Source organism: Pholcus phalangioides, unplaced genomic scaffold, assembly GCF_987345545.1.
Source record: "Pholcus phalangioides strain wild (caught in Gottingen) unplaced genomic scaffold, Ppha-v1.0 ptg000028l_1, whole genome shotgun sequence".
Taxonomy (NCBI): Eukaryota; Metazoa; Arthropoda; class Arachnida; order Araneae; family Pholcidae; genus Pholcus; species Pholcus phalangioides.
Window position 1 is genome coordinate 4,694,228 of NW_028301618.1, and position 26,248 is coordinate 4,720,475.

At 43.6% G+C, this 26,248-nt stretch overlaps 1 protein-coding gene across 2 annotated transcripts in view; it reads left to right on the forward strand.

Annotated features, from left to right (window-relative positions):
• Window positions 1-26,248, forward strand: part of LOC149067801 (TSC22 domain family protein 4-like) — a 207,590-nt gene that overhangs the window by 106,059 nt on the left and 75,283 nt on the right. Inside the window, exon 2 of one of the 2 annotated variants that reach the window (XM_089252277.1) lies at window positions 5,541-5,924. The exons of the other annotated variant lie outside the window; for it this stretch is intronic. Within the exon in view, the coding sequence (XP_089108403.1) occupies window positions 5,541-5,924 (384 nt within the window). The remainder of the gene's footprint in view (window positions 1-5,540; window positions 5,925-26,248) is intronic. 2 annotated transcript variants of the gene reach the window in all.

Consider the following 26,248-nt stretch of genomic DNA (forward strand, 5'->3'; position numbering starts at 1 on the left):
ATGATCAGAATCAATAATATCGATTAATATCTTCGATATGAGTCATTTAAACTTCCTCTTCACTCGTACCAATGTAAGGAGTACTCACAGCCTAATTAGTAATTACATTTGTATAATCGCATTTACAGCGTAACATTGAATGCTTACGACGCATTCCGGTTTACATCCATTACGTAATATCCGGTTATTATACATAATAACCGGATATTATGCATAATCGGCGAGCATTTTGGTAAGTTTGATAAATTTCTTTAGATTCGTCATTTCACCAGTGATTATGCATAATACCCAAAAACGTCGTTGGTCAAGCAATAAGTTTGCACTATATTTTTTACCGGTCATATCATGTTTTTTACCCCATATTGGTAAACATGATAAATCGAACTTGGACCGATATTACACTATAAAAGTTTGGTAAAAGATCTTTTATAAAACTTGAAAAATTCAATCAATAAGAGCGTTGGTAACATTCTAGCAAATGAAATCGATCACCTTATTGCTTAAATAATATATTACACATGATAACTCATACGTGTATTGTATCCATGCGGGGGCCCGCGGGACAGGTATCATCCATTTCTTTGTTTTTTCACGCTATAAATTAACTACAGAAGGAGCCCGTGTAAAGTCTAACCGGGGCCAGCAAAAGATCCCAGCCTAGGGGCATACGTGGGTATCCGTCTGGTAGTTCAAGTTTTCAATCCTAGGGGGCCCCGCTCCAGGATGTGTGTGCGGGGGGGGGGGGGGCATGATTGCATCATTATCATGGAACGGTCGTAAAATTTGTTATCATTATACCGGGGTCGGACCATGTTCATCACACGGTACGAGACTCATTTGGAATTCCCCCCCCCCCCCACATTTATCAAATTACACTAGGGCAGGGGGGTTCTCAAACTGAGCGCCGCGGAGAGTCGGACCCACAAAGGTTCGCTCGAAGAGATAGATCCTTTGTAAAACTGATCTCTGGGGAGCCGCGAACCGTTAGTTAGGGTAAGGGGCACCCCGAGAGTGGGAAAAGTTTGGTAAAACCCCCTGCGCTAAGGTATTATGCATAATCACTGGTAAAGGCGATAGATTTCAAGCATTTATCAAATTCACCAATGAGGCTTGGGTATCATGGATATTTGCCGGTAAAAGTAAAGACTGGTAAATTCACCAAACTTACCAAGACAAGGATTGGTAAGCAGTGGATCCCTTGGAGTGCCTTGGGTGCTTAGAGGCAATGAGTTAAGATTTTTGGCATTCAGCGTGTATATTGTTAAGCAAAGGCGTTTTTAGTCAACTCGAGGGCCTCAGAAAATCGATTAGCCCGGGATGCCCATAATGCTCTTTAAGACGGTCCTGTTGGTAATTATGCATAGTAACTGATTTATCACATTTATCGTAACATAAACATGCATCCGAGACAACCTCCCAGCAATACACGGTCAAAAAATGTCACTATTTGATCGCCAAAAAGGTGCCAATGAATGTGCCAAAAATGCTAGATGTGACACGCAAGTGCAGTAGCCGCTGCTTATAAGAATCGCGTTTGGTTCAGTCATTTTGATTCTTGTATCCGGATGTAAGATGTCGATTCTTATATCCGGATTTTCTTTTTTCTGTTGCTCCTACATAGTTACCACTAGAGTAAGCAAGGGGTGGGGGGGGGGCGATGAGGGCGATCACCCCTCCCAAGAGCCGAATAATATGAAGTAAATGTATCGGTCCCGTAAAATACGGGATGATCTAATGCACCTACACACAGAAAGTTGCTTCTCCCACACTTGCGAGACTGGTCCAAGAAATCCTGCCACCTGAGGCGACTAATAATGTGACACCCTTGAGATGCGGATTTACCCGCCCCCCCCCCCCTCAAAATTATTTCGACGACTGAAAATCTGCGGGCGCGAGAGAGTGAAAACACCATCATAACAAATCGGACATGAAAAAATGCTGCCCTGGGCGGCTGCCTCGTCGCCACATGCCGGCCCTCCTAGATCCATCACCCAAGATCCGCCCCCATCCGCTTCACTCGCAGCTGAAGATGAGACCCACGGCTTCGTTCGTAGCTGAAGATGCCTGCCTCAGTTTCACTCGCAGCTGAAGATGCCTGCTTCGGCTTTACTCACAGCTGAAGATGCCTGCCTCGGCTTCACTCGTAGCTGAAGATTCCTGCCTCGGCTTCACTCGCAGCTGAAGATGAGACCCACGGCTTCGTTCGTAGCTGAAGATGCCTGCCTCAGTTTCACTTGCAGGTGAAGATGCCTGCTTCGGCTTTACTCACAGCTGAAGATGCCTGACTCAGTTTCACTCGCAGCTGAAGATGCCACAGTTTCACTCGCAGCTGAAGATGCCTGCCTCGGCTTCACTCGCAGCTGAAGATGCCTGCCTCAGTTTCACCCGCAGTTGAAGATGCCTGCCTCCACACCATTCGCAGCCGAAGATGTCTTCCTTTGCTCAGTCGCTGATCCATTGTGGGGGACGGAGTATAAGAACGATCGCCTCCTCCCAAGAACCGAATAATATGGGAAAATTTGTCTGTCCCGTAAAATACGGGACGATTCAAAGAACTTACACAATTCGCTTCAATTATCGTTAGGCATCGTTCGTTGTCAATATAGGCTGACTAAAATGTTACACAGTGTAACGGTACTTTACTACCAAGCTCGAATCCTCCCCGTTTGAGTGGGGGGCGGGGGCAACAGTCGGTATCAGGGCCGTAACTAGGACTGTTACTGACCGGGGCAAAACATGATTTTGCCAAACCCCCACAACTTTTAACTCTATAACTTTACAACGATGTCCTTTGTTTCCACTTAAAACTGCCGCCCCCCCCAATTTCTGTCGCCCGGGCATTTGTCCCGCCCCCCGGCCCCTTGTAATCCCGGTCCTCGTCAGAGTATCATCCCAGAGGTAAAAAAACACAATGTGGCACAATAAGTAGTCCTCCAAATAACCTTATGGATAACAAAAAATGCTCCAGGATTACTCCAGGGGGGTTCTCAAACTTTTTTCCACCCGCGACGCCTTGCCCCCCCCCCCAATCAACGTCCGTCCGCAGGTTCCCAGGGCAGTGTAACAAAAAATCGCCCCGAAGTACCTTTACCAGCGTCACTACTCTCTGCGGCGCCCCTGACAAATGTTGGTGGCGCACCAAGAGCAACGCGGCAAATAGTTTGAGAACTCCCTACTATATTCTACAACCGGCACCTTCAACCCGTTGCTCGCGAGCACCATGGTGCTCCCGGAAGCACTCAGAGTGCTCGATGCTGGTGCTCGCGAGCGCTTGATCAACGTCCCAAGTAAACGCCTTGTGCAAATCGTATTGAGATGGATTGGTATGTCAGACTTGCCGTAAGGGTGCTCTTCTTTTGATGATGGGGGTACTGGCAGTGCTCGCGACTAGAAAAAAAGATGACCTGTGTTCTGCAAATTCGGACCACTGAAATGAACAGTTTTGGAGCAATTTCCGATTCTTATAACCGGATGATTTTTCCTACGTTAAAACAGAGTTTGGTTTTCGTGTTGCCGATTTGATTCTTATAAGCGGTGGCTCTCCTGTACATATTTGGTAGAAGAAAAACGAACCACAACAGAGAAAATCCGGGACGAGTTCAAACGAGAGAATGGCCTACAAACATAACTGACAATATAAATCGATTTTTTTAACATCGTTCCAAATTAATCGATATTACTTTTGTTGGACGCCAATTTTCCGGGTCATTGAATTCAGCCTAAAATTCACTTGGAAGCCATACGGGGTCGCTCATCGGGATGGTAATTCATCGAACATGGCCTGGAATTGTCTGCCCGGGGAGACATGATAATCGATGAGTGTCCCCCCCCCCCCTGAACATGATTTACGGAAAATCGATCGGCAAAGAGCAATTCACCGGCGAGAAAAATGAACGCTGGGAAAATTCACCAACGACAGTTCGTCACCAGCGAGTGAGTAATATCGAGTGAGTTATATTGGGTGAATAAGCTAGTGAGTGAGTGACCGCATATGTGACTCACTCACTTGCTCATTTTCTCACTTGCTCACTTGCTCATTTTCTCACTTGCTCACTTGCTCATTTTCTCACTTGCTCATTTTTTCACCTGCTTACACACTTGCTCATTTTCTAATTTGCTCATACACTTGCTCGTTTTCTAACTTGCTCATTCACTTGCTCATTTTCTAACTTGCTCATTCACTTGCTCATTTTCTAACTTGCTCATTCACTTGCTCATTTACTCACCTGTTTACACACTTGCTCATTTGCGCACCTGCTCATTCACTTGCTCGTTTGCTCACCTGCTTACACACTTGCTCATTTGCGCACCTGCTCATTCCCTTGCTCACCTGCCTACTCACTTTCTTACCTGCTTACTCACTTGCTCACCTGCCTACTCACTTTCTTACCTGCTTACTCACTTGCTCATTTACGCGCCTGCTCATTCGCTTACTTATTTGCTCACCTGCTCATTCACTTGCTCATTTTCTCACCTACTTACTCAATTGCTAATTTTCTCACCTACTTATTCACTTGCTAATTTGCTCACCTACTTACTCACTTGCTAATTTGCTCAGTCATCCGCTCACTCACTCGCTCATTTGCTCACCTACTCCCTTGATTACTTATTCACGCGATTATTGCTCATATTCACCAACTCTTTCTCTCACTCACCCGCTCATTCGCTCACTAACTAGCTGTCTGAGTCCTAATCAATCACTCACTTTGGTTAATCACTTTGCTCACTGGCTCACTAACTGTTCATCCACACTCACATTATGTCACTTTGTCTATGGAATTGCTTGTCGGTGAATTTTCCTAGAGGTCAACTAACTGTCATGTCGGTGAATTGAGTGGCGGTCAATTGTCATGCCGCTGAATTGAGTGGCGGTGAATTGTCACGTCGGTGAATTGTCACGTCGCTGAATTTAGTGGCGGTCAATTGTCACGTCGCTGAATTGAGTGGCGGTCAATTGTCATGTCGCTGAATTGAGTGGCAGTCAATTGTCACGTCGGTGAATTGAGTGGCGGTCAATAGTCACGTCGCTGAATTGAGTGACAAACGTGACTTGAGTGGCGGTCAATTGTCATGTCGCTGAATTGAGTGGCGGTCAATTGTCACGTCGGTGAATTGAGTGGCGGTCAATTGTCACGTCGCTGAATTTAGTGGCGGTCAATAGTCACGTCGCTGAATTGAGTGACGGTCAATTGTCTCATCGGTGAATTGAGTGGCGGTCAATTGTCATGTCGCTGAATTGAGTGGCGGTCAATTGTCACGTCGGTGAATTGAGTGGCGGTCAATTGTCATGTCGCTGAATTGAGTGACGGTCATATCATGTCGGTGAATTTTCCGGTGAAACTGTTGGCGATGAATTTTCCTCACACACTTGAACAAGACGACATGATTTGACAACGTGAATTGCCAACATGCTGCTTTTTGTAATCATGCCAATATTTCTCATGCTCTGCTTTCATGTTCTGTATGTCCTATCAAGCTATTTCTTGCCATCTTTCTTTTTTTTCCTCTGCTTTCTTTTTTCTTCTACTTTTTTTCCACAGCATCTGTACCCTCGCCTCTCAGCTGTGTCGGACATCGGGCCTCCAGAGCGACCTGGCCACGGCCCAGACGAAGCAGCAGTGGCCGCCTCAGCTGGTGTCGAATAGCAGCGGACCAACGACTTTGACCAACGTGGACCAACACTTGCTGCCCGTCGAAGTCCTCCCTCCTCCTCCTCCTCCTTTGGTGCCTTCGCTGAGGCCGTCCGCTGCGGACGTGCCGCCCACTGCGACCAATCTGCCCCTGCTGGTCACTGCCACGCCGCCACTGTGCGTCAACGACTCTTCGTGCTTCACCGTCACCGTGCCTGCCGTCACTGCCGCCCCTGTTCCTTCCGTCACTGCCATCGGCATTTCGTCTGCTGCTGGAGGGGACCCGAATAAGAGGTATTTCTTCGGGAATGGTGGCACCTTTTTTTGTACAGCATGTTGAGCCGCATGTTCAGTAAAGCATCTGTTTTTTTCTATTCCCGAATGTTGCTTCATCTTTTTTCTTTTTCTTTGCTTCGCTCCCTCATTTTTCTTTACTAATCGATCGGATGAATGGCTACTCTGGTCATCGGGGCCACGTGCTTGACCCCCCCCCCCAGAGCCGCCCTTGCCAGACGCGGGTCCCGGTATGAAAATAATGGTGAGACCAGGTGCGTCTCAACAATTTCATTGCACCACAATGCCCCCTTTGCCCAATTTTATGAGGAATATCCGTGGGAAAAACATACCATAAAAATGTAAATTAACACAAAAATTGATGGAAATTCAACACTAAAATGAAAATTCGCGCTTTCAAAATTGAGAATTAACGGAAAAAAATTCCAGCATTGGTGGAAGTTCATAATTAACGGGAAAAGTAATTCCAAGAATTTTGATGAAAATTCAAAATTAACGGGAACAATTCCAGAATAAATGAAAATTTAGAATTAACGGAAAAAGTTCCAAAATTGATGGAAATTCAGAATTAACGGGAAAAAATTCCAGCTTTGGTGGAAGTTCAGTATTAACGGGAAAAGTAATTCCAGAATTTTGATGAAAATTTAGAATTAACGGAAAAAGTTCCAAAATTGATCGAAATTCAGAATTAACGGGAAAAAATTCCAGCATTGGTGGAAGTTCAGAATTAATGGGAAAAGTAATTCCAGAATTTTGATGAAAATTCAAAATTAACAGGAAAAATTCCAGAATAAATGAAAATTTAGAATTAACGGAAAAAGTTCCAAAATTGATGGAAATTCAGAATTCACGGGACAAAATACCAGCATTGGTGGAAGTTCATAATTAACGGGAAAAGTAATTCCAAGAATTTTGATGAAAATTCAAAATTAACGGGAAAAAATTCCAGCATTGGTGGAAGTTCATAATTAACGGGAAAAGTAATTCCAAGAATTTTGATGAAAATTCAAAATTAACGGGAACAATTCCAGAATAAATGAAAATTTAGAATTAACGGAAAAAGTTCCAAAATTGATGGAAATTCAGAATTAACGGGAAAAAATTCCAGCTTTGGTGGAAGTTCAGTATTAACGGGAAAAGTAATTCCAGAATTTTGATGAAAATTTAGAATTAACGGAAAAAGTTCCAAAATTGATGGAAATTCAGAATTAACGGGAAAAAATTCCAGCATTGGTGGAAGTTCAGAATTAATGGGAAAAGTAATTCCAGAATTTTGATGAAAATTTAGAATTAACGGAAAAAGTTCCAAAATTGATGGAAATTCAGAATTAACGGGAAAAAATTCCAGCATTGGTGGAAGTTCAGAATTAATGGGAAAAGTAATTCCAGAATTTTGATGAAAATTCAAAATTAACAGGAAAAATTCCAGAATAAATGAAAATTTAGAATTAACGGAAAAAGTTCCAAAATTGATGGAAATTCAGAATTAACGGGAAAAAATTCCAGCATTGGTGGAAGTTCAGAATTAATGGGAAAAGTAATTCCAGAATAAATGAAAATTTATAATTAACGGAAAAAGTTCCAAAATTGATGGAAATTCAGAATTAACGGGAAAAAATTCCAGCTTTGGTGGAAGTTCAGTATTAACGGGAAAAGTAATTCCAGAATTTTGATGAAAATTTAGAATTAACGGAAAAAGTTCCAAAATTGATGGAAATTCAGAATTAACGGGAAAAAATTCCAGCATTGGTGGAAGTTCAGAATTAATGGGAAAAGTAATTCCAGAATTTTGATGAAAATTCAAAATTAACAGGAAAAATTCCAGAATAAATGAAAATTTAGAATTAACGGAAAAAGTTCCAAAATTGATGGAAATTCAGAATTCACGGGACAAAATACCAGCATTGGTGGAAGTTCATAATTAACGGGAAAAGTAATTCCAAGAATTTTGATGAAAATTCAAAATTAACGGGAAAAAATTCCAGCATTGGTGGAAGTTCATAATTAACGGGAAAAGTAATTCCAAGAATTTTGATGAAAATTCAAAATTAACGGGAACAATTCCAGAATAAATGAAAATTTAGAATTAACGGAAAAAGTTCCAAAATTGATGGAAATTCAGAATTAACGGGAAAAAATTCCAGCTTTGGTGGAAGTTCAGTATTAACGGGAAAAGTAATTCCAGAATTTTGATGAAAATTTAGAATTAACGGAAAAAGTTCCAAAATTGATGGAAATTCAGAATTAACGGGAAAAAATTCCAGCATTGGTGGAAGTTCAGAATTAATGGGAAAAGTAATTCCAGAATTTTGATGAAAATTTAGAATTAACGGAAAAAGTTCCAAAATTGATGGAAATTCAGAATTAACGGGAAAAAATTCCAGCATTGGTGGAAGTTCAGAATTAATGGGAAAAGTAATTCCAGAATTTTGATGAAAATTCAAAATTAACAGGAAAAATTCCAGAATAAATGAAAATTTAGAATTAACGGAAAAAGTTCCAAAATTGATGGAAATTCAGAATTAACGGGAAAAAATTCCGGCATTGGTGGAAGTTCAGTATTAACGGGAAAAATAATTCCAGAATTTTAATGAAAATTCAAAATTAACGGGAAAAAAATTCCAGAATAAATGAAAATTTAGAATTAACGGAAAAAGTTCCAAAATTGATGAAAGTTTAGAATTAACGGAAAAAGTTCCAAAATTGATGAAAGTTTAGAATTAACGGGGGGGAAATTCCAGAACCACTGAATATCATGAATTATATGAAAAATTTCAGAATCACTGAATATTCTGAATTATGGGAAAAAATTCGAGAACAACTGAATATCCTGAATTAATGGAAAAAAACTCCGAAATTGATGAAAATTTAGTAAAATCGGGAAAAGAACTCCAGAATTGAAGAAAATAAAAAATTAACGGGAAAAATCCAGAATTTCTGGAAGTTCAGAATTAACGGGAAAGTAATTCCAGAATTGATGAAACTTCGAAATTAACGGGGAAAAATTCCGGAATAAATTAGAATTTATAATTAACGGAAAAAGTTCCAGAATTGATGGAAATTCAGAAATAACGTGGAAGAAAGTCCAGAGTAAATGAAAATTTAGAAGAAGTAAGTTCCTGAATCGATGAAAGTTTAGAATTAACGGGGGCGGAAATTCCAGAAGCACTGAATTTTCTGAATTATGGGAAAAAATTCCAGAACAACTGAATATCCTGAATTAACGGGGAAAAAAATTGATGAAAATTTGGAATTAACGGGAAAAATTTTCAAAAGCGAAGAAAATTCAGAATTAACGCAAACAAAAATCCATAATTGATGGAAAGTTATAGTTAACGGGGAAAAATTTTTAGAATTTATGAAAATTTGTAATTAACCGAAATAATTCCAGAATTTAGGAAAATTCTGAATTTACGGGAAAAATTTCCAGAATTGATGAAAACTCAGAATTAACTGAAAAAAAAATTCCAGGATTGATGAAAATTCTGAATTGATGAAAGAAGTAATTTCATATTCTATAGCCTCGGCGGCACATTTGAGGAATTAGTGATCAAGAAAGTGAGACTAGTATCAGAGAAGAGTAGAAAAATTTGTGTAGCCCCCTCCCCACAGGCGGAAAAACCATAGACCCGCTTCTCTAACTGATAGAGCGGGTTATGGTCATCATTCTCTATATGATGACGCTCTTCAGTAGGAAAGGAGCGTCACGTTAATGACGTAGAACCTTTTCAACAGACGGCCTCTTTCATCTTATTTTGCATGTAATGGCCGTTTTTCTTAACTGCAAAAATGCACAGTACGTATATGATTCTCATCAGAAGAGGATCACTTGTCGACAAATAAAAAAAAAAATACGCATTTTTTGTTGGTTAATGCAATCCCCGCCCCCTTTTCCATTTGGTTTTTTCGCATGCGATACACAATACAATATATTGCACGTCTTCCCAATACCCCCCCCCTCCCGCCCCTTTTTGTTGATACATAAAAGTCACAAGAAGTCGGTGTCATCTGAAGCCGGAGCCACACACGGCGCCAAAAACCGGTTCTGAGGTGTGTATGGCTAGCAGCACAGTGCTGGCGATTGTGATGGTTGATTTTGCGTAGCCAATCCTCAAAACCGGTTTTTGTGCAGCTCAGAATCGCATAGCGCGTGGCATTCATGCACCCGGCCAGTGATCGTAACTCGTGGGAAATTTCCCATATTTGTGGGAAAAATTGGCCAAAATTGGTCCACATCGGAAATTTCTTGGCGTTTGTGGGATATTTTGAGAGGTCATCAAACAAAAGAATTTTTGTTGAAAAAAAATATATAAATGCAAAACAATGCTTTTGCAGTGTAAAGTAATTGACTATATATTTCCACCGGCAGCACAAATTTCTGAATGTGTGGGAAAAAGTTAGTCAAAAGGGAAATTTTGCTTGACGAGGTTACCACATCACTGCACCCGGCTATACTCTTTCTTTCATGGGATTGTTTTCGCTCAGAGGAAAGACTTGATACGAGCTTGGGATGGCTCAATGCGACCAGATTGGGGAATAACTACAGAGACTAAATTCCATAAAGGCAAAACAGCGACATCTGATATATATACAGTCAAACTCGGATATACAGTTGAATCCCGTTATAACGAACTCCAAGAGACTTGAGAAATCACTTCGTTATAACGAAATTTCGTTATAAAGGAATTTCAGGTTGTTTGCATTGTTCTTATGTAAACTTATTTGAGGGATTATATAAAAATGTTCGTTAAAACCAAGATTTTCGTTATAACGGTGTTCGTTAAAACGAGATTTTCGTTATAACGGTATTCGTTAAAACGGGATTCGACTGTAACTACATAGAAAATTCCACAAAATGTTGTCGTTGTAACTGAGATTAATGTTGTCAAAACATTTTTTTAACGAAAAATATAATGAGATGAGTGAATATATACACTGAAAAGCCAAAAAAACTGGTTCACCTGCCTAATATCGTGATGGGCCCCCGCGAGCCCGCAGAAGTGCCGCAACACGACGTGGCATGGACTCGACTAATGTCTGAAGTAGTGCCGGAGGTAATTGACACCATGAATCCTGCAGGGCTGTCCATAAATCCGTAGGAGTAAGAGGGGGTGGAGATATCTTCTGAACAGCACGTTGCAAGGCATCCCAGATATGTTCAATAATGTTCATGTCTGGGGATTTAGGTGGCCAGCGGAAGTGTCTAAAGTCAGAAGAGTGTTCCTGGAGCCACTTTATGGCAATTCTGGACGTGTGGGGTGTCGCATTGTCCTGCTGAAATTGTCCAAGTCCGTCGGAATGCACAATGGACATGAATGGATGCAGGTGATCAGACAGGATGCTTACGTACAGGGGTCCCACATCGCGCCAACTGCACACGCCCCACACCATCACAGAGCCTCCACCAGCGTGAACAGTCCCCTGTTGACATGTAGGGTCCATGGATTCATGAGGTTGTCTCCATACCCGTACACGTCCATCAGCTCGAAGCAATTGATCTATCAGATCCTTCCGAAGGTCAAGATTGGTGACAATGGCTGGTCAAGGGGAATGACCCTGTACCTTACAGAGCACGGGCCCTTTCCCGCCTACCTCAAAAGATTTCATGTTCGATCAACCGACAGCTGCAAGTGCGGGGAAAAAGGCACCCCCATGCACTACTCCACAAAATGCCCCCTCACAAAGGAGTTACATTTTGGTGCGCCTTCAGAAGAAAACATATCTTTATGGAGAGCGGAACTTCTGAAAAGGGCAGACCGCACGGAGAAAATAGGAAAACTTATACGCCTTCTTGAACATAACCAAAACGACTACATGCCTATAGAAGCTCGTCCACAAAGTAACAGAACACCCTCGATGGCCGCTTCGTCAGAGGAAGACTCAGACGAGGTGGAGGAATAAAGTGATAAAAGGACGCTCAACATCGCCAGTGAACCGCCCTCCAACACATCCGAAGATACGTTTTCAACTCTCAGCTTAGATACGAAAGCAAACGACAAGCACCGACAACATCATCTGCCCCCGAAGTGGCACAATGTCGCGAGGCAGAAGATGAACTGCACACAGGAAACGCTGCGCCCCGAGGAGCCGAATGCTCGCGAAGCAGTTCCTGACATTTTTGTAATTAATTGTTAAATATGATATTTGATGATGAAGAAATTCTGGAGAGGTAGGGCTTCGCTGGGTGGTGCGCATGTGCAACATCGGGAGCCACAGCTTGGTAAGGAGCCAGATGGCAGGATTGCATCAAATCAGGTCGGAACGAGCGGCCCACAGGGACACCACTAATGCTAGGCTGCTTGATGGGAGGGGACTGGATAGTGCCCTCATCATGGATAAAAAGAGGAAAGGGGGCTGGATGTGCCGGACCGGATGGCCTTCGAATGTATCTCGAGGGCTTCCCGGTCGGACACCTTCAGCACTCTCCAGCACGGACCAACTCTGCCGAGTAAATGGCTAATATCCCTAGCGGGACAGAGCCAGGTCCCTGCCTGGTAAGAAGAAGAAGAAGAAGCTCGAAGCAATTGGAACCGAGACCCGTCAGACCAGGAAACGTGTTTCCAGTCCTCAACAGTCCAATGTCGGTGTTGTCGAGCCCAGGCGAGGCGTAAAGCTTTGTGTCGTGCAGTCATCAAGGGTGCACGAGTGGGTCTTCGGCAACGAAAGCCCATATCGATGATGTTTCGTTGAATGGTTCGTACGCTGACACTTGTTGATGATCCAGCATTGAAATCTGCAACAATTTGCGGAAGGGTTGCACGTCTGTCACGTTTAATGATTCTCGTCAGTCGTCGTTCTTGCATGATCTTTTTCCGGTCGCAGCGATGTCGTAGATTTAATTTTTTACCGGATTCCCGATATTCACGGTACACTCGTGAAATGGTCGTACGGGAAAATCCAAATTTCATCGCTACCTCGGAGATGCTATGTCCCATCCCTCGTGCGCCGACTATAACACCACGTTCAAACTCACTTAAATCTCGATAACCTGCCATTGTAGCAGCAGTAACCGATCTAACAACTATGCCAGACACTTGTTGTGTTATATTTGCGTTGCCGATAGGCAAGTCGCCATATTGGTTAATTTAGACACGGTTTGTATGTCGCGCAGGAAGATTTGTTTCTTTCACGAGTCGCGCAGGAAGTCGCCATATTGGTTAATTTAGACACGGTTTGTATGTCTCTCAAAGAAAGAGGGGGATGTCACGTGATCCAAAATAACCGTTTTATTGTAAGGTTATTTTTTTTAGAAATTGCCAAAATTCGTTTTGTTACTGGTATTTTTCCTTTCTTCTTTTTTTTACTGAGAAGCTACAACAAAGTGGTAATTGGAAACGCCTGCATAAAACATATGTAAGGTTATTTGCATAAATGTGGTATATATACGTGGGGATATTTTCATTTTTTTTGTAAATGCACTAAGATATAGAAAAGGTGCATTTTAAAAACATCTGCTTTTTTTTAACTTTTGATTTGATTTTTAATGGGTATTTTCTCATTTTTGGTATATATTTCGGAATTTTTAACTTTTTCGGGATTTTTAGTGCGTATTCTGGGGTTTTAATGCATATTTTGGCATTTTCAGACCATATTTTGGCATTTTCAGAGCATATTTGCATATTTTCGGAGCATATTTGCATATTTTCAGGGCATATTTGCATATTTTTAGAGCATATTTGCATATTTTTAGAGCATATTTCGCCACTTTTTTAGCGCATATAACCCAGGCTCTAGCCATTACCAAACACACGAGAACGATCGACAATCTCTCCACATACAGCCATCTTACTCTACGCTGGAGTTGTGCCATGAATGGCTTTCAAGAAATCGAGTTATCAGGCTGATGTCCGCTCTGTTTCTGTCCATTGGAATCATTCTCGTGTATACGGACGACTACGCGCGTCCACCGCTCGTAGTGGACGACCGGCCTGAAGCTGAGAACTCCGACCGTTTTCGCTGTAGTTTTACCAGCCGGTGTGAAATGATGCGATTTCGATCATTTCTTCAAGATTCTTCGGGTTGTATAACTGTAAACGACTACGCGTAAATAGACGTTAGTATACACGAGACTGATCCCAATAAGCAGAACTGGAGCGAGCATGGCCCACTGCAAACGATGTTTTGTCATTCACTTTAGGTGAATACGGATGATTTGATTAATTGATCCTTCCCCCCCCCCCCCAATAGGTCTTCGGTCTTACCTTCCATCTTAATGCAAAATAGCAAAATAAGTCTTCCTGGTATTTCAGTTGCCTCAACCCATAGAATTAGGGTATTTTTAGAACGGGATTTTAAGAGTCCTGGCGCTTCTTCGCCGGTGCAGTGCTTTTGTAGTGCGGTTACGTAGTTTACTTTTTTTTATATATCCTCGTATCACTCGCATTTATTTTTGCATTTTTGGTCAGTCTTCTTCCCTCGTCGAGAATATGGTGCCGAATTCAAAAGCTCCTATTTTCCATCCATTACGAAGTACAGTCGCAACTGAACACTCGATTGAGAGTCACCTTCATTGGACGACTTGAGCTCCTCCCAGCAAAACCCAATCTTGCCTATAATCACTCCTAAAACTGAAGCGACTACGAGACACAAACAAGTCGCGTGCAGTCGTCCGTTCATGCGAGATTGATCCCAGATGCGCAGAGAGCGAGTGAGGGTTGTCCATAACAAACGATGTCAGGCGATGTACTTTTAGTACCGACGTACGATGTACCGCAGATGACGCGACTACGAGAGATAAACAAGTCGCGTGCAGTCGTCCGTTCATGCGAGATTGATCCCAGGTGCGCAGAGAGCGAGTGAGCGTTGTCCGTAACAAACGATGTCAGGCGATGTACTTTTAGCGACTACAGTCGATTGTGATTGACGCCAATAGTAATGAGATGTTACGCGTCTTGCCGCTTCCGCGCAGGTGCAGTGTGGTTCAGTTGCAGGAATGTGTACGAAGTGCACGTTTACGGTTAAGTAGTAGTAGTTGCTTGGTTTAGTTTATTTATCTTCGCTCGTGTTTCTTTCATTTTTTGTTTTTTCGTCATTCTCTCAGATCATTTCCCACTCTTTAACCTCTTTAACAATGTCCGCTGTAAGTCCAAATAGCAATCAATACTCGCGCACAATTCATACGTAAATTTCGACTGTTACACGGGGGCCCATCTTAAGTCTTAGGGCTCTCCAGGCAACGTATTGTTCTGGGGGAGGATGGCGGGGGGGGGGCAAATAGGAGCAGTAGGTGTGCCGGCTTACCATTTCAAATACTTAATTAAATACCCTCAAAAATTACTGTACCGGGCCCTGATCGCAGGAGGCATTCGGGTGGTTGCAGAAGGTGACTACTAGCAATGGCTTCACCAAGCTGTACGAAGGCTGACCAAAGCGTAAGGTTTTTGTGCCTTTATGGTATTTTATGCAAACCAAGGCAGGGAATTTTACGCCCATTAACTACCCCATCCCCCGTAAACATAGGGTTTCGATGAGTTTTGGTGGGAAGAGTAGCCAAATGAGCATACTCACTAATCAAAAAGGCAAAAATGACATCCAAATCACAGGGCCGTCTTAACAGCATAATAGACCCTCGGTCAAATAATTTTTCTGGGGGGGCCCCCCACATGTCTAGAAATACTTGCCTATCAATTTATTTACTCTCGAAAATTGTAAACATGAGAGTGTCCCTTTGTGCTCAAAGTCCCAGGACCGTGCCCGGATAGGCCCATTCATTAAGACGACTCTGCCGAATCATCAGTTTCTTTTTTACGTGTCACCACTAACCTGCTGACAATGCAAGATGAACTTGCAATTATAGACTAAAAGGGCATGACATTGTCTTTTCGAGTTTTTAATTTTCCCCATCCACACCTGAGTAGTGTGCCATTGTTTTCCATGCTCCAATTTACAATACCAACAATAGCATCAACACATTAACTGGTGGCGCCTCCTATATCGATTACCCAAAGAATCCCAGACACTCATTCCCCCCCCCCCTCCCACTCGAATTCTCTGCACCTGGTGGCATTTATTACAATCATCATAAGAAACCTCTTGTAAGAGAAGCAGACACACAGGGTTAGAGTGGGAACCCTGACCCGTATTCAAAGCAGCTACTGACCTACATAATATGACAATTGACTTTTTTTTGTTTGTGACACGCCTTCATCGCCATGACAGTGCCAAAATACTTCACTGTCGTACTCCCCTCACCGGGGGGGAAAAAAAAGGACCACTTATTAAACCAATGCGAGACCCCTCGTGCGAACAGGGCTAAACAAATGGATACCGAATAATAAAAACACTAAAAAAAACAGAGCCCGAAAATAACAGAAAGGGCCTCGGCCCTCGTCATTAACTCGACCGCAAGGGAAAACTAGGCCACTTGGCAAGGAAAGGTAATCAATCACTCTGGCGATGCTTTAGGGGGGGCCCCAGTACAAGAGACAGAGAGAGAAGGTCTTATGAATATTTAATTCCATAATTTCCGATTCTTCCCTCCAGGTGTTCAAAATAAACACGCGTACACACTAACACGTCGGGTTTCAAAACCACTAATTAACAACAATATACAGTACAAGTCTCAAGGGTTAATTAGAAAGAAAGAAAAAAACGTTTTCTTAAGGGCATCTCGAAGGCGAAACGTTTGTTAGACGCTTTTGGCAACGGTCCACTTGGTTGATTGATCGGAACTTTATGACGCAGGTGTGGACGAGAGACGAATGATTCGGAGACGCAAGGACGAACGAATCGGGAGGTCAGTAGCATCTGGAACCAGTGAACCGAAAAAGTCCGAGCCGAAATTTATCGGAACCGTGTCCATCGTGGGGAGGGGGGGGCGCCACCAAATCGGTGCAATTATGCGATTTATCCGCCTAAGGTCAGACACCGTAATCACCCTATATTTGCTTCTTCTTTTTTTTCCAGTGATGATTTGCAACACCAGGTGTACTGAAATTCAACGTAATGTCATGGCCTCGGACAGGGAGTTTCCTCTTTCTTTTTTCCTTTTTTTTTTGGGGGGGGGGTTACATTCCCATTGTGGGGGACACATACTTTTGGTCCTCGGACGGACAGATTGCCATTCTCTCTAGTACAGCTTTTTGGCGGTTGAGATTCCCGTCGTGCGAGGGGAATATAAACCGCCCTAGAACGGGGAATTTTCCATTCTTCTTTTTTGGGAAGTTTAGATTCCCGTAGGGGAACAGCATATGCAAGTTAGCTACACCCTCCCCCGACCCTCCCTGGGGACATCCGGGGAACAATTGTGTTGATTCGATGCTCGAGAGGAGTCCGCGCAGCAAAAGAGGCTCGAGCTCCGTTTACACGTGCAATAAAATATCCCGGGAAGTTCCGGGTAACAGGGATTTTCGCTACAAACCATTCACATGACGTTTAGTTTATGCCGGTAGTCCCCCCCCCCTCTCTTCTTTCCGGAAGTCGTCACTGGTTACGTGGGTTGAACGGAAGTGATTGATTCAAGATGGCTGACGAAGGAGCTTACAGTAGTTTTCGCGGAGCAAAGGATTATGGGAGAGAAGGTTTCGACCACCAATCCACCCCAAGAAAGATGGACTTTTTTGATGAGCTTCTCTCCCACCTTTTTTTCCCCCTGCGAGGGGAAAAAAGTTTCCATGCCGGTAATTATGACCAAAGCGACCCCCAATCTTGCACATGTGAACGGGGCTTTAGTTTATGCCGGTACTCCCCTCCTCTTTTCGTCACTGGTCACGCGGGTTGAACTGGTGGTTGACTCAAGATGGCCGACGAAGGAGCTAACAGCAATTTTCGCGACACAAACGATCATGGGAGAAGAGATCGGAGTCACCCACCATTATTCCGCCTCTTAAAGATGTTGGTTTGACTGATCTTCATCGCTCCTATTTTTTCCCCCATGAGGGAAACAAGTTGCCATGCAGGTAATAATCACCAAAGCGACCTCCAATCATGCACATGTAAACGGGGCTTCGGTGAACTCACTACTCGTGAGTTTAGGGGTCAAAATAGGAGCCAAGTGCAACGTGATTCCCTGAACACCTACGGAGACTCCCGCGTTTTCGGGGAAAACTCCTTTATTTACGTGCCATCGAGAATTACGAAATGCATTTCTCGATAACGAACGCATTTAAATTTTTTTTATTTACACATTTGCGCGACTAGTCCGCGACTTCACGAAAATGCGTGAATATAGTACGCGTCTTATTACATTCATTCCTCTTACAAGACTGCGGGAGAGTCCGCGCGCGACTTACGTCTTCTTCATTCAAATCGCGAAACATACGAGAGACGCGACCAACGCGACGCACTCATAACGTCATAAATCCTGCAATTCTTTTCACTTCCCATAATTTTTGTCGGTCCCCCCCCCTTTCTATTAGGGTGAGGGAGGGGCTAATTCTGTTGGTTAATTGTATGGTATTACTCTTGACCTCAGATGGAGAGTTCCTCTTTTTTTTTTTTAAAGTTTGACCGCAGTCGGGGAGATTCCTTTGTTTTAGGCTTTAGATTGCCGTCGTGGGGATATACCTTGCCACCTCACTTCACCTGAAACGGCGTAATTTTTCCCTTGCTATCATCTTCCGCCCGTGTTCTGTGGTATAGATTGAATCGAGGGCTCAATCTACGTTTCTCAACCTCAGACGGATTCTCCTCTCCCTTTGTTTTAGGGTCTAAATTCTTCTAGCAGGTACCTTGTAATTTTCGACTAGTGCTTTTCTCTCTTTGTTACTTTCTTCCATCTTTCTTTATGGGTTTGATCTCTCGCCAAGTGGTACGACTACTTGTAACTCTGACTGGGAGTTCCTATTCTTCCTTTTTCCATTCTGTAATGGGATTGAAATTTTCTTCAGGTGGGGGGTGGGGGGCATCCCTCCGCACTTTGACGTTTCGATTATCATCGAAGGACACCGTACACGCAATGAATCTGGCAGGAACGGACGTTATAGTATCACTCTGTAAAAAGGTCAATCACAAGTCTTAGAATAAGTTCCACAGTTCGAAGTTGGGGGAAGGAAACTGTAGAATCAAAGTGCAATTCCCGACCCACTCAACTGGCCCATTTCCTGGGCGAAGCCTCAGCCAGCACTAGGGAAGCTCCCACTAAAGTGTTTTGTTTAGTTAGTCGACGGACGTAAAATGAGATACAGGGTGGGCAAAAAGTCCGTTGAAACCGAAATAAAAAAATCCCTAGCGATGCTAACCCTGCAAACCGTTTTTTATTTCGGTTACTTTTCCGGTTTTTATTCGTTTTTTAAAGTTTCTACGGACTTTTTGCCCACCCTGTGTAAATTAGTAGATGAGCAGGTGAGTGAGACAGTGAATAAGTGAGTGAGTGAGTGAGGGTGGGTGGGAGTTTGTTGGCAAGTGAGTAAGTGACTGAGAAAGGGATCGGATGAATAAGCAATTGAGTAAGCAAGTGAGCAAATAAGCTAGTGAGTGAGGAGTTGGTGAATGAGCAAGTGAATAGATGAATAAGCACGAGCAAATGAGTGAGCAGGTGAGCAAAAATTAGAAAGTGAGTGAGCGAGTGAGTGAGTCACTCATTCGGTTGCTCACTTGCTCAATCACTCCCTCACTCGGTCACTCACTAACTAGCCTATTTGCTAGCTCATTCACCAACTCGGTCACTCACCCGCTCTATCATCAACTCATTTTGCTCAATCACTCGGTCACTCACTCACTGGTGACAAATGGTTGTCGGTGAAATTTCCCGCGGTGATTTTTTTTCTTCGGTGAATTTTCCATAAATCATATTTAACTATCGAATTTCCGAACTTAACGTCTTGGTGATCAGAAGAGAATGTGGTTGGTTCGTTCCCTCTGAATACGAACACAGTGCAAGCTGGTTTCTGATTCTTGCGAGTTGGCAACCGTTGCTGATTGGCTAAAAACCCGAATTTCCGGTTTCCTTTAACCTATCCGTAACGATGCCGACTCACAGAATCGGAAACTAGCGCTTACTATGTTCGTAGTACCCTTAATGCGGGAGACTGCTGCGTATCCGAATTGGGGGAAAGTTGCTGATAGGCTACCAATTGAGGTTCAGTCGACAGTGACGAGATACACAAAGGACCGATTCACAGGAACCGGTGCGATACATCAAAACAATTGGCCTTTGTTCTGTAGAGGGGAAACATCTGTATCCGAATCGGTCTCTCTTCAGAGGAAAAAACATCTCCGAAAAGAGAAAATGGAGGGCAATGAAATCTTCGAGGTGGTGGTAATCACACAACACACACACACCTAATCACCGTTTCCAGAAACTGTCTGGTGCAGTCAGTGCTTCTAGAGAGTTCATACCGCGCACATACACACATAATTAAGTGTGTGGCCCCCACACGAGTGTGCAAGTAAAAGCGAAAAGTCATGTTTTGTTTGTTCTTCAACTCTTCCGCTTAAAGTGAAAATTGAGGTCTGAGTCACACGAGTGAAGAAGAGGAATGAGGAAATCGGGGACCGCGGGGTATTTTTAAAACAGTGTGGGGAGTGAGAGTGTGTATGTACCGCGTGCGGGGTGGTTGGTTCATTTCGCAATCTCTCGCGTTCGGCTTCTTATTTTGCTTTTGGCTGCTGTTCTAGAATGATCTAGTTCCCGGGTCTTCTTCTCGGAAAAAATGTACAACAAGAGAGAGATTCTCCCGCGTGTGAAAAATGTTCTGGAAAGATCAAGGAACGCTGTTTTATTCTTTCACTTCAAGAAAGATCTAGATCAGATTATTTCTTGGAAAACGATCACCAGAGGGAATCACCATAAGTTTGCAAAATAGTATCCGCTGGGATTTATTTGTGCTTGTGGCCTAGGATCTCCGCGTATTATCTACATTTTAGACCCTAGTCACTTGGGAGGGTCAAGGCCATCTTGAGAGCATCGCGGGGGCCTCAGGTCGGGTGATTTTTTGTGAGGGCTACCAGGCAAATTTACATGCATAATCCTCGAAAATTTCAACTATATCTTATTTTTGCGAGGCTCCTCTCCTTTTCAGGCACCCAGGCTGGGTGAACCCGTGCGTTAAGACGGCACTGGGTAGGGAGATCCTTTTAAGCATAGGTTTCCAATGTTTTATAGCCTTTATGGCTACACGACTATTCCACGGAACCCTTTAGGATTTCAGGACTGTTCCGCGGAAACCTTGGTGGTGCTAGTCCAAAACCCTTGATCATTACGAGATTGTTCCAAGGAAACGTCGATGGTTACCGGACTATTCCACAGAAACTTCGGTTGTACTGTTCCATAGAACCCTTCATGTTTACGAGACTTTTTCACAAAAACCTTCATGATTAACCTTTCATGACCGGCACAGAACCGTTAAGCATTTCGGGATTGTTGCACAGAGCCCTTGAGTATTTCAAGACTGTTGCACAGAGCCCTTGAGTATTTCAAGACTGTTGCACAGAGCCCTTGAGTATTTCAAGGCTGTTGCACAGAGCCGTTGAGTATCTCAAGACTGTTGCACAGAGCCCTTGAGTACTTCAAGACTGTTGCACAGAGCCCTTGAGTATTTCAAGACTGTTGCACAGAAACCTTGGTGGTTCTAGTCTACGAAACCCTTAATGGTTACAAGATTGTTCCTTGGAAACTTCGGTGGCGCTTACTATTTCATAGAACCCTTGATGGTTACGAGCAGGGCCGTAACTAGGAAGGTGCAGCAGGTGCACCAGCACAGGGCCCACTTAGAAGGGGCCTAAATGGGTCAAAAGGGACCAAAATTCAAAGTCTTGCACAAGGCACAAGAATGGCTAGCTACGGTCTTGGTTACAAGACTGTTCCAAGGAAATGATGATGAGATTGTTCCAAGAAAACTTTGATGGTTATGAGATTGTTCCAAGAAAATGTTGATGATTACGTGACTGTTCCACAGAATATTCGGCGATACTGCTTTATAGAACCCTTGATGGTTACGGAACTTTTTCACAAAAAGCTCCATGATTAACCTTCATGACTGTTGCACAGAACCCTTGAGCATTTCGAGACTGTCGCACAGAACACTTCAACATTTCCAGACTGTTGCACGGAACCCTTGAGGATTTCGGGACTGTAGCACAGAAACCTTGGTGGTACTAGTCAACGAACCCCTTGACGGTCACAAGATTGTTCCTTGGAAACTTCGGTGGTTCTTACTGTTTCATAGAACCTTGATGGTTTTGAGACTGTTCCACTGAAATCTTGGTAGTTCTAGTACGTGAAAGCCTTGCTGGTTAATAGATTGTTCCTCGGCAACTTTAATGGTTACGAGACTGTTTCAAGGAAACTTCGGTGGTACTCTTTCATAGAACCCTTGATAGCTACGAGACTGTTTCAAGGAAATTTTTTGGTGGTACTGTATTATATAACCATAGGCGGATTTAACTTCGGGCGCGCCCAGGGCCCCGAAAACACAAATTTCACATTTTTTGCTGATTTAAGGGGCCCAGTATTTTCTTTTCTGCCCGGGGACTCGATCGCCTTTAATCCGCCTCTGCATAGAACTCTTGATGGTTACGAGACTGTTCCACGGAACCCCTGATAGTTATGATAGTATTCTACGGAATTCAAACAAACACGAATATTTCTGTAATACGTATATTTGTAATGTAAACACTTTTAAAACCAATGCAAATATGAGCCGTTGTTGCCACCTGATGGATGACTATGACCCTCTACGTGGCACCAAATCCCACGTGCACGTTGACGACTTTGTTGTGGAACGGCTTTCCTTGAAAAAAACACTATTCTAAGTTGCGCTGAAATGTCTTCTCGTGAAGACATAAATACGCTAGAGTTTTTATCTTCTGCCTTTTTGGTGAGCACCACGAACACTATTTTCTTTACTCCAAGAAACTGTCACGGGGGTTAACACATAAACACAGAAAATGTATCGCTTGTTTTCGTTCATAACTTAGACCCCGAGTATGTTAGTATTTTTATTGGAATGGTTTTTTTTTTTGGCAAGCTGCCAACAGATGGAGCTGAAGCATTCGCGAGATAATTATTATTCGATGGGAGACACACACACACACACGTTTATCTTCTTGTACCGAAACAAAAATACCTCGCTATTATCTATATTGGTGCCGCTAACGGGGAGTCGCGTTCCGGAAAATACCAGGATACATTTTAATGTCCTGGTATATTTAATGCTGTCCTGACGCAGGATAAGATATAATTTAGGTAAGAGATGATAATAAAACTCTTTGTTGGACGTATAAACCGCAAAATGCTATCGGCAACCGCAGCCGGCGTCAAGAAAAGCCGTGCTTTTTTCGGAAATTTCACAGGAAGACGCTTGGGGGGGGGGGAGAAAAACTCCCGTTCTGTTGTTATCCTATGTCCTTTGTATTGAAAGCCATAAATTATTGAGGACGATGCCTGGACTCAGTCATAGTGGGATGCTAGCTAAAGAGGTTTCAAGGAGCTTCGGGGTTTTTTTTGGTGGGTGTGGGGGGGGAGGCTGATCACATTCTCTGATTGGCCAATCACCTATTTGGCTCTCTTACCGGTCGGTTTTTGTGTGTTAACTATCCGTCCGAAAGACCTCGTCCAGCACGTCCTAGAGATAGAAGGCCTCCGCACGCTGCCTGTGACGTCAGTAAGTAGCCCATTTTCCCCCTCAGAATATTCAGGGGGAAAAAATTCCCTGCTCTTACCAGACCAGCTGATTCCCCCATTCGCAGCTCCATAAGGGCCGACTGTGGGACTACAAACGGGCCCAGATAGGCCTGTGAAGAAAGGAAAAATATGTCTGAGTTTTATGAAAGGGTGAAAAAGGAGAAAAATGTTGACAAATTTGGGAAAAACGGTCCTGGTCGGTCATTGCTTACAAAATTTTAGCCTAGTAGTGATAATTGGAGAAATGTCGCCACAACACTTCATCTTTATCCTAAGGAGAGAAACATCAAGAAAAAATAGCAACACAGTGGTCATGTACATGCAAGTTTAAGGCAAGCTCTGTCTTCTATCATCGTTGCACGGAAAATAAATGATCGGGTTCAGAATTGGCGATTTCTATGCCCCACATCCAATCACCATGCGGTATTTGTTAGCCAACCGGGAAGATTCTACGCCAAAATAAGAAGAAACGAAACAGGATGCTGTGTTTCGAAATGTGGCAAACTTGCTAGGTAGTCTGAATGACGTTTATGGCAAACAGTGCAGAGGCCTTCCATCTCTAGGCGGTGGGATCAGTGGTTCCCAACCGGGGGGGAGGCAGTGGTACTGGGATACTTCAAGAGGGCCACGGAAAAAAAAATGGAGAAGGAGGCCATGACAGGTGGTTTGGACGGCTGCAGAGAGATGAGAAGAAAAAAATTAAGGTGTGAGAGAAATAAAGCTTTTTATATTAGTGACTATACACTTACAGAATCCAACAAAACCACCCATAAAACCAGGGCAGTCTTAGGGCGTGGACCCGCCCCGGCCTCACCGCCTAACATCTCGCAGCACGTTTCCTAGGATGGGGTTTTTCGCAGGCTCCCGGCTACATTTGTCACAGACCCCCTCCCCTATATTAAATTTACGGTGTGAAAAACAACAAAAAACGATGAAAACCGTATCAGACCCCAGGCTGCAGCTCTGTCAGTCCCACTCTTGTGAGGGGTCATGCCCGGGGGGGGGGGCCTCGTATCCGTAAGTGACCCCCACCTACCTTGTGATATTTTGTATAGTACAGTAAATTTTGAAAATAAGTAGGAAATATGTGTAGGCTGTTTATTTCCAGCTATGTATGGGGCTACCATAAAGGATCTTGCTTTTAGATGAGGGTCGAAAACTCTGGGTAAGACGGGGGGGGGGGGGTGCCACGGGCAAAGAAAGGTTAAGAAACACCGGTGTGGACGATAAAAACAGCGTTCTTTCTCTATTGAAGACACAAAATCACATATTATGAGGTACTTCTTGTTGGCAGTCACGGGCGTAGCGAGGTGGGGAGGGGGGGGGGTGGCCTCTTAAGGGTCTGCGAGCCCCTTCCCCCCCCCCGAAATGTGAGAAAATGACCGAAAAAAGATGGCCAAATCTATTGTTCTATCACTTTGGTTCCCCCCCCCCCGAACGAAATTTCTGGCTACGCCCCTGGTGGCACAGTGACTGCTTTCTCGTTCTGTTTTAACTCTTTGTCGCCGTCCATTCCCTGCCCTCGGTCATCATTTCAGGCTTTTTCGGGCAACAGCAAATTCAGATTTGGTCCGTATGCGGGGAGCGCACGTAATAAGATCCCCCCCCCCCCCACCCCTCAAAGGAACTGCCCATTAATTACAGTAATAATTTCCCAGCCTGTCTGTGCTGTTCTTTTATAGGTTTTTCAGTTTTTCCTCTCGCCGTGACTCCGTGATTCGCTCGTGATCTCTCGCCTGTTTTTTTCAAGTTCAAAGAAGAGCGTGTAATAATAGTAAAATAAGTGCAAAAAAATAGACCATAAAAAAAAAGCTCCGATTTGGCGGGAGCATGGCTGACCTTGGCTGCCCTTGAAATACTTATAAATGGCGCCTGACCTTCACCGCCAAGATTATTTTCTGTTTTTCGTTTCTTTTATACATATATTTTCTTTTCTATGTGTGTGTGTGTGTGTTTTTTGGAGGTCTTGTTTCTTGCGGCTTGTCACTTGCCACATCAGACCGCTCGCTGTCTGGGCTCGGAATCTGTGAATAGAAGGGGAACCCAAATGTTTGTTTTCTTTGGACGCGAAGGAGGGGGGTTTTTTCCCCCCCTCTCGGTTCCTTCTGGCACCTGTAGAAGTTTCGAGAAGGGTTTTAGAAAATAATATATTGGCATAAATGTACGAATATTTCCCGATCTAAGCAACTTCTCCTTGAAAATAAAAGTGAATTTTTTCCTGCAAGTGAAAGCGCTTGAAGATTCCTCTTTTGCCTTGGCGGGGTGTGTTGCAATGTGTCCTTCTTTTTCCTGTCGAACGCCAATCGTTTGACCTTGAAGGAAGAGGGATGCCATCTCTATACGTGTTTTGCAAACTGTTTCACGTGCATCAATGAATTTCAGTATTCGCTCAGATGCTTTGATTCGCCCTACCCCCCTCCACACACACTCCACTTTCCCCCCAAGCCAAGAAGGTTGTCGCAGGTGGATCTGGTGTTAACGGGCGCTGGGCCAGGGAAAGGTGGCGCTAAATTCTTCTGTAACCACTCATTCAAAATTACATTGCGAGGGAAGTATGATGCGTGCTCACTCAGCTGAAAGAGTATCTAGTCTCGGTCCTGGGTGGATAATCGGTTCCAGGGACGCCGGGACATATGTGTTCATGTTGCTGAAGCAATACCAATCCTCATTCAAATTCTTATTTCCCCCCCCCCCCAGTTCGAGCGATGGAAGATTTACCAAAAACGGGACATTTTTTGTTGTTGAATGTGTGACGTATGGT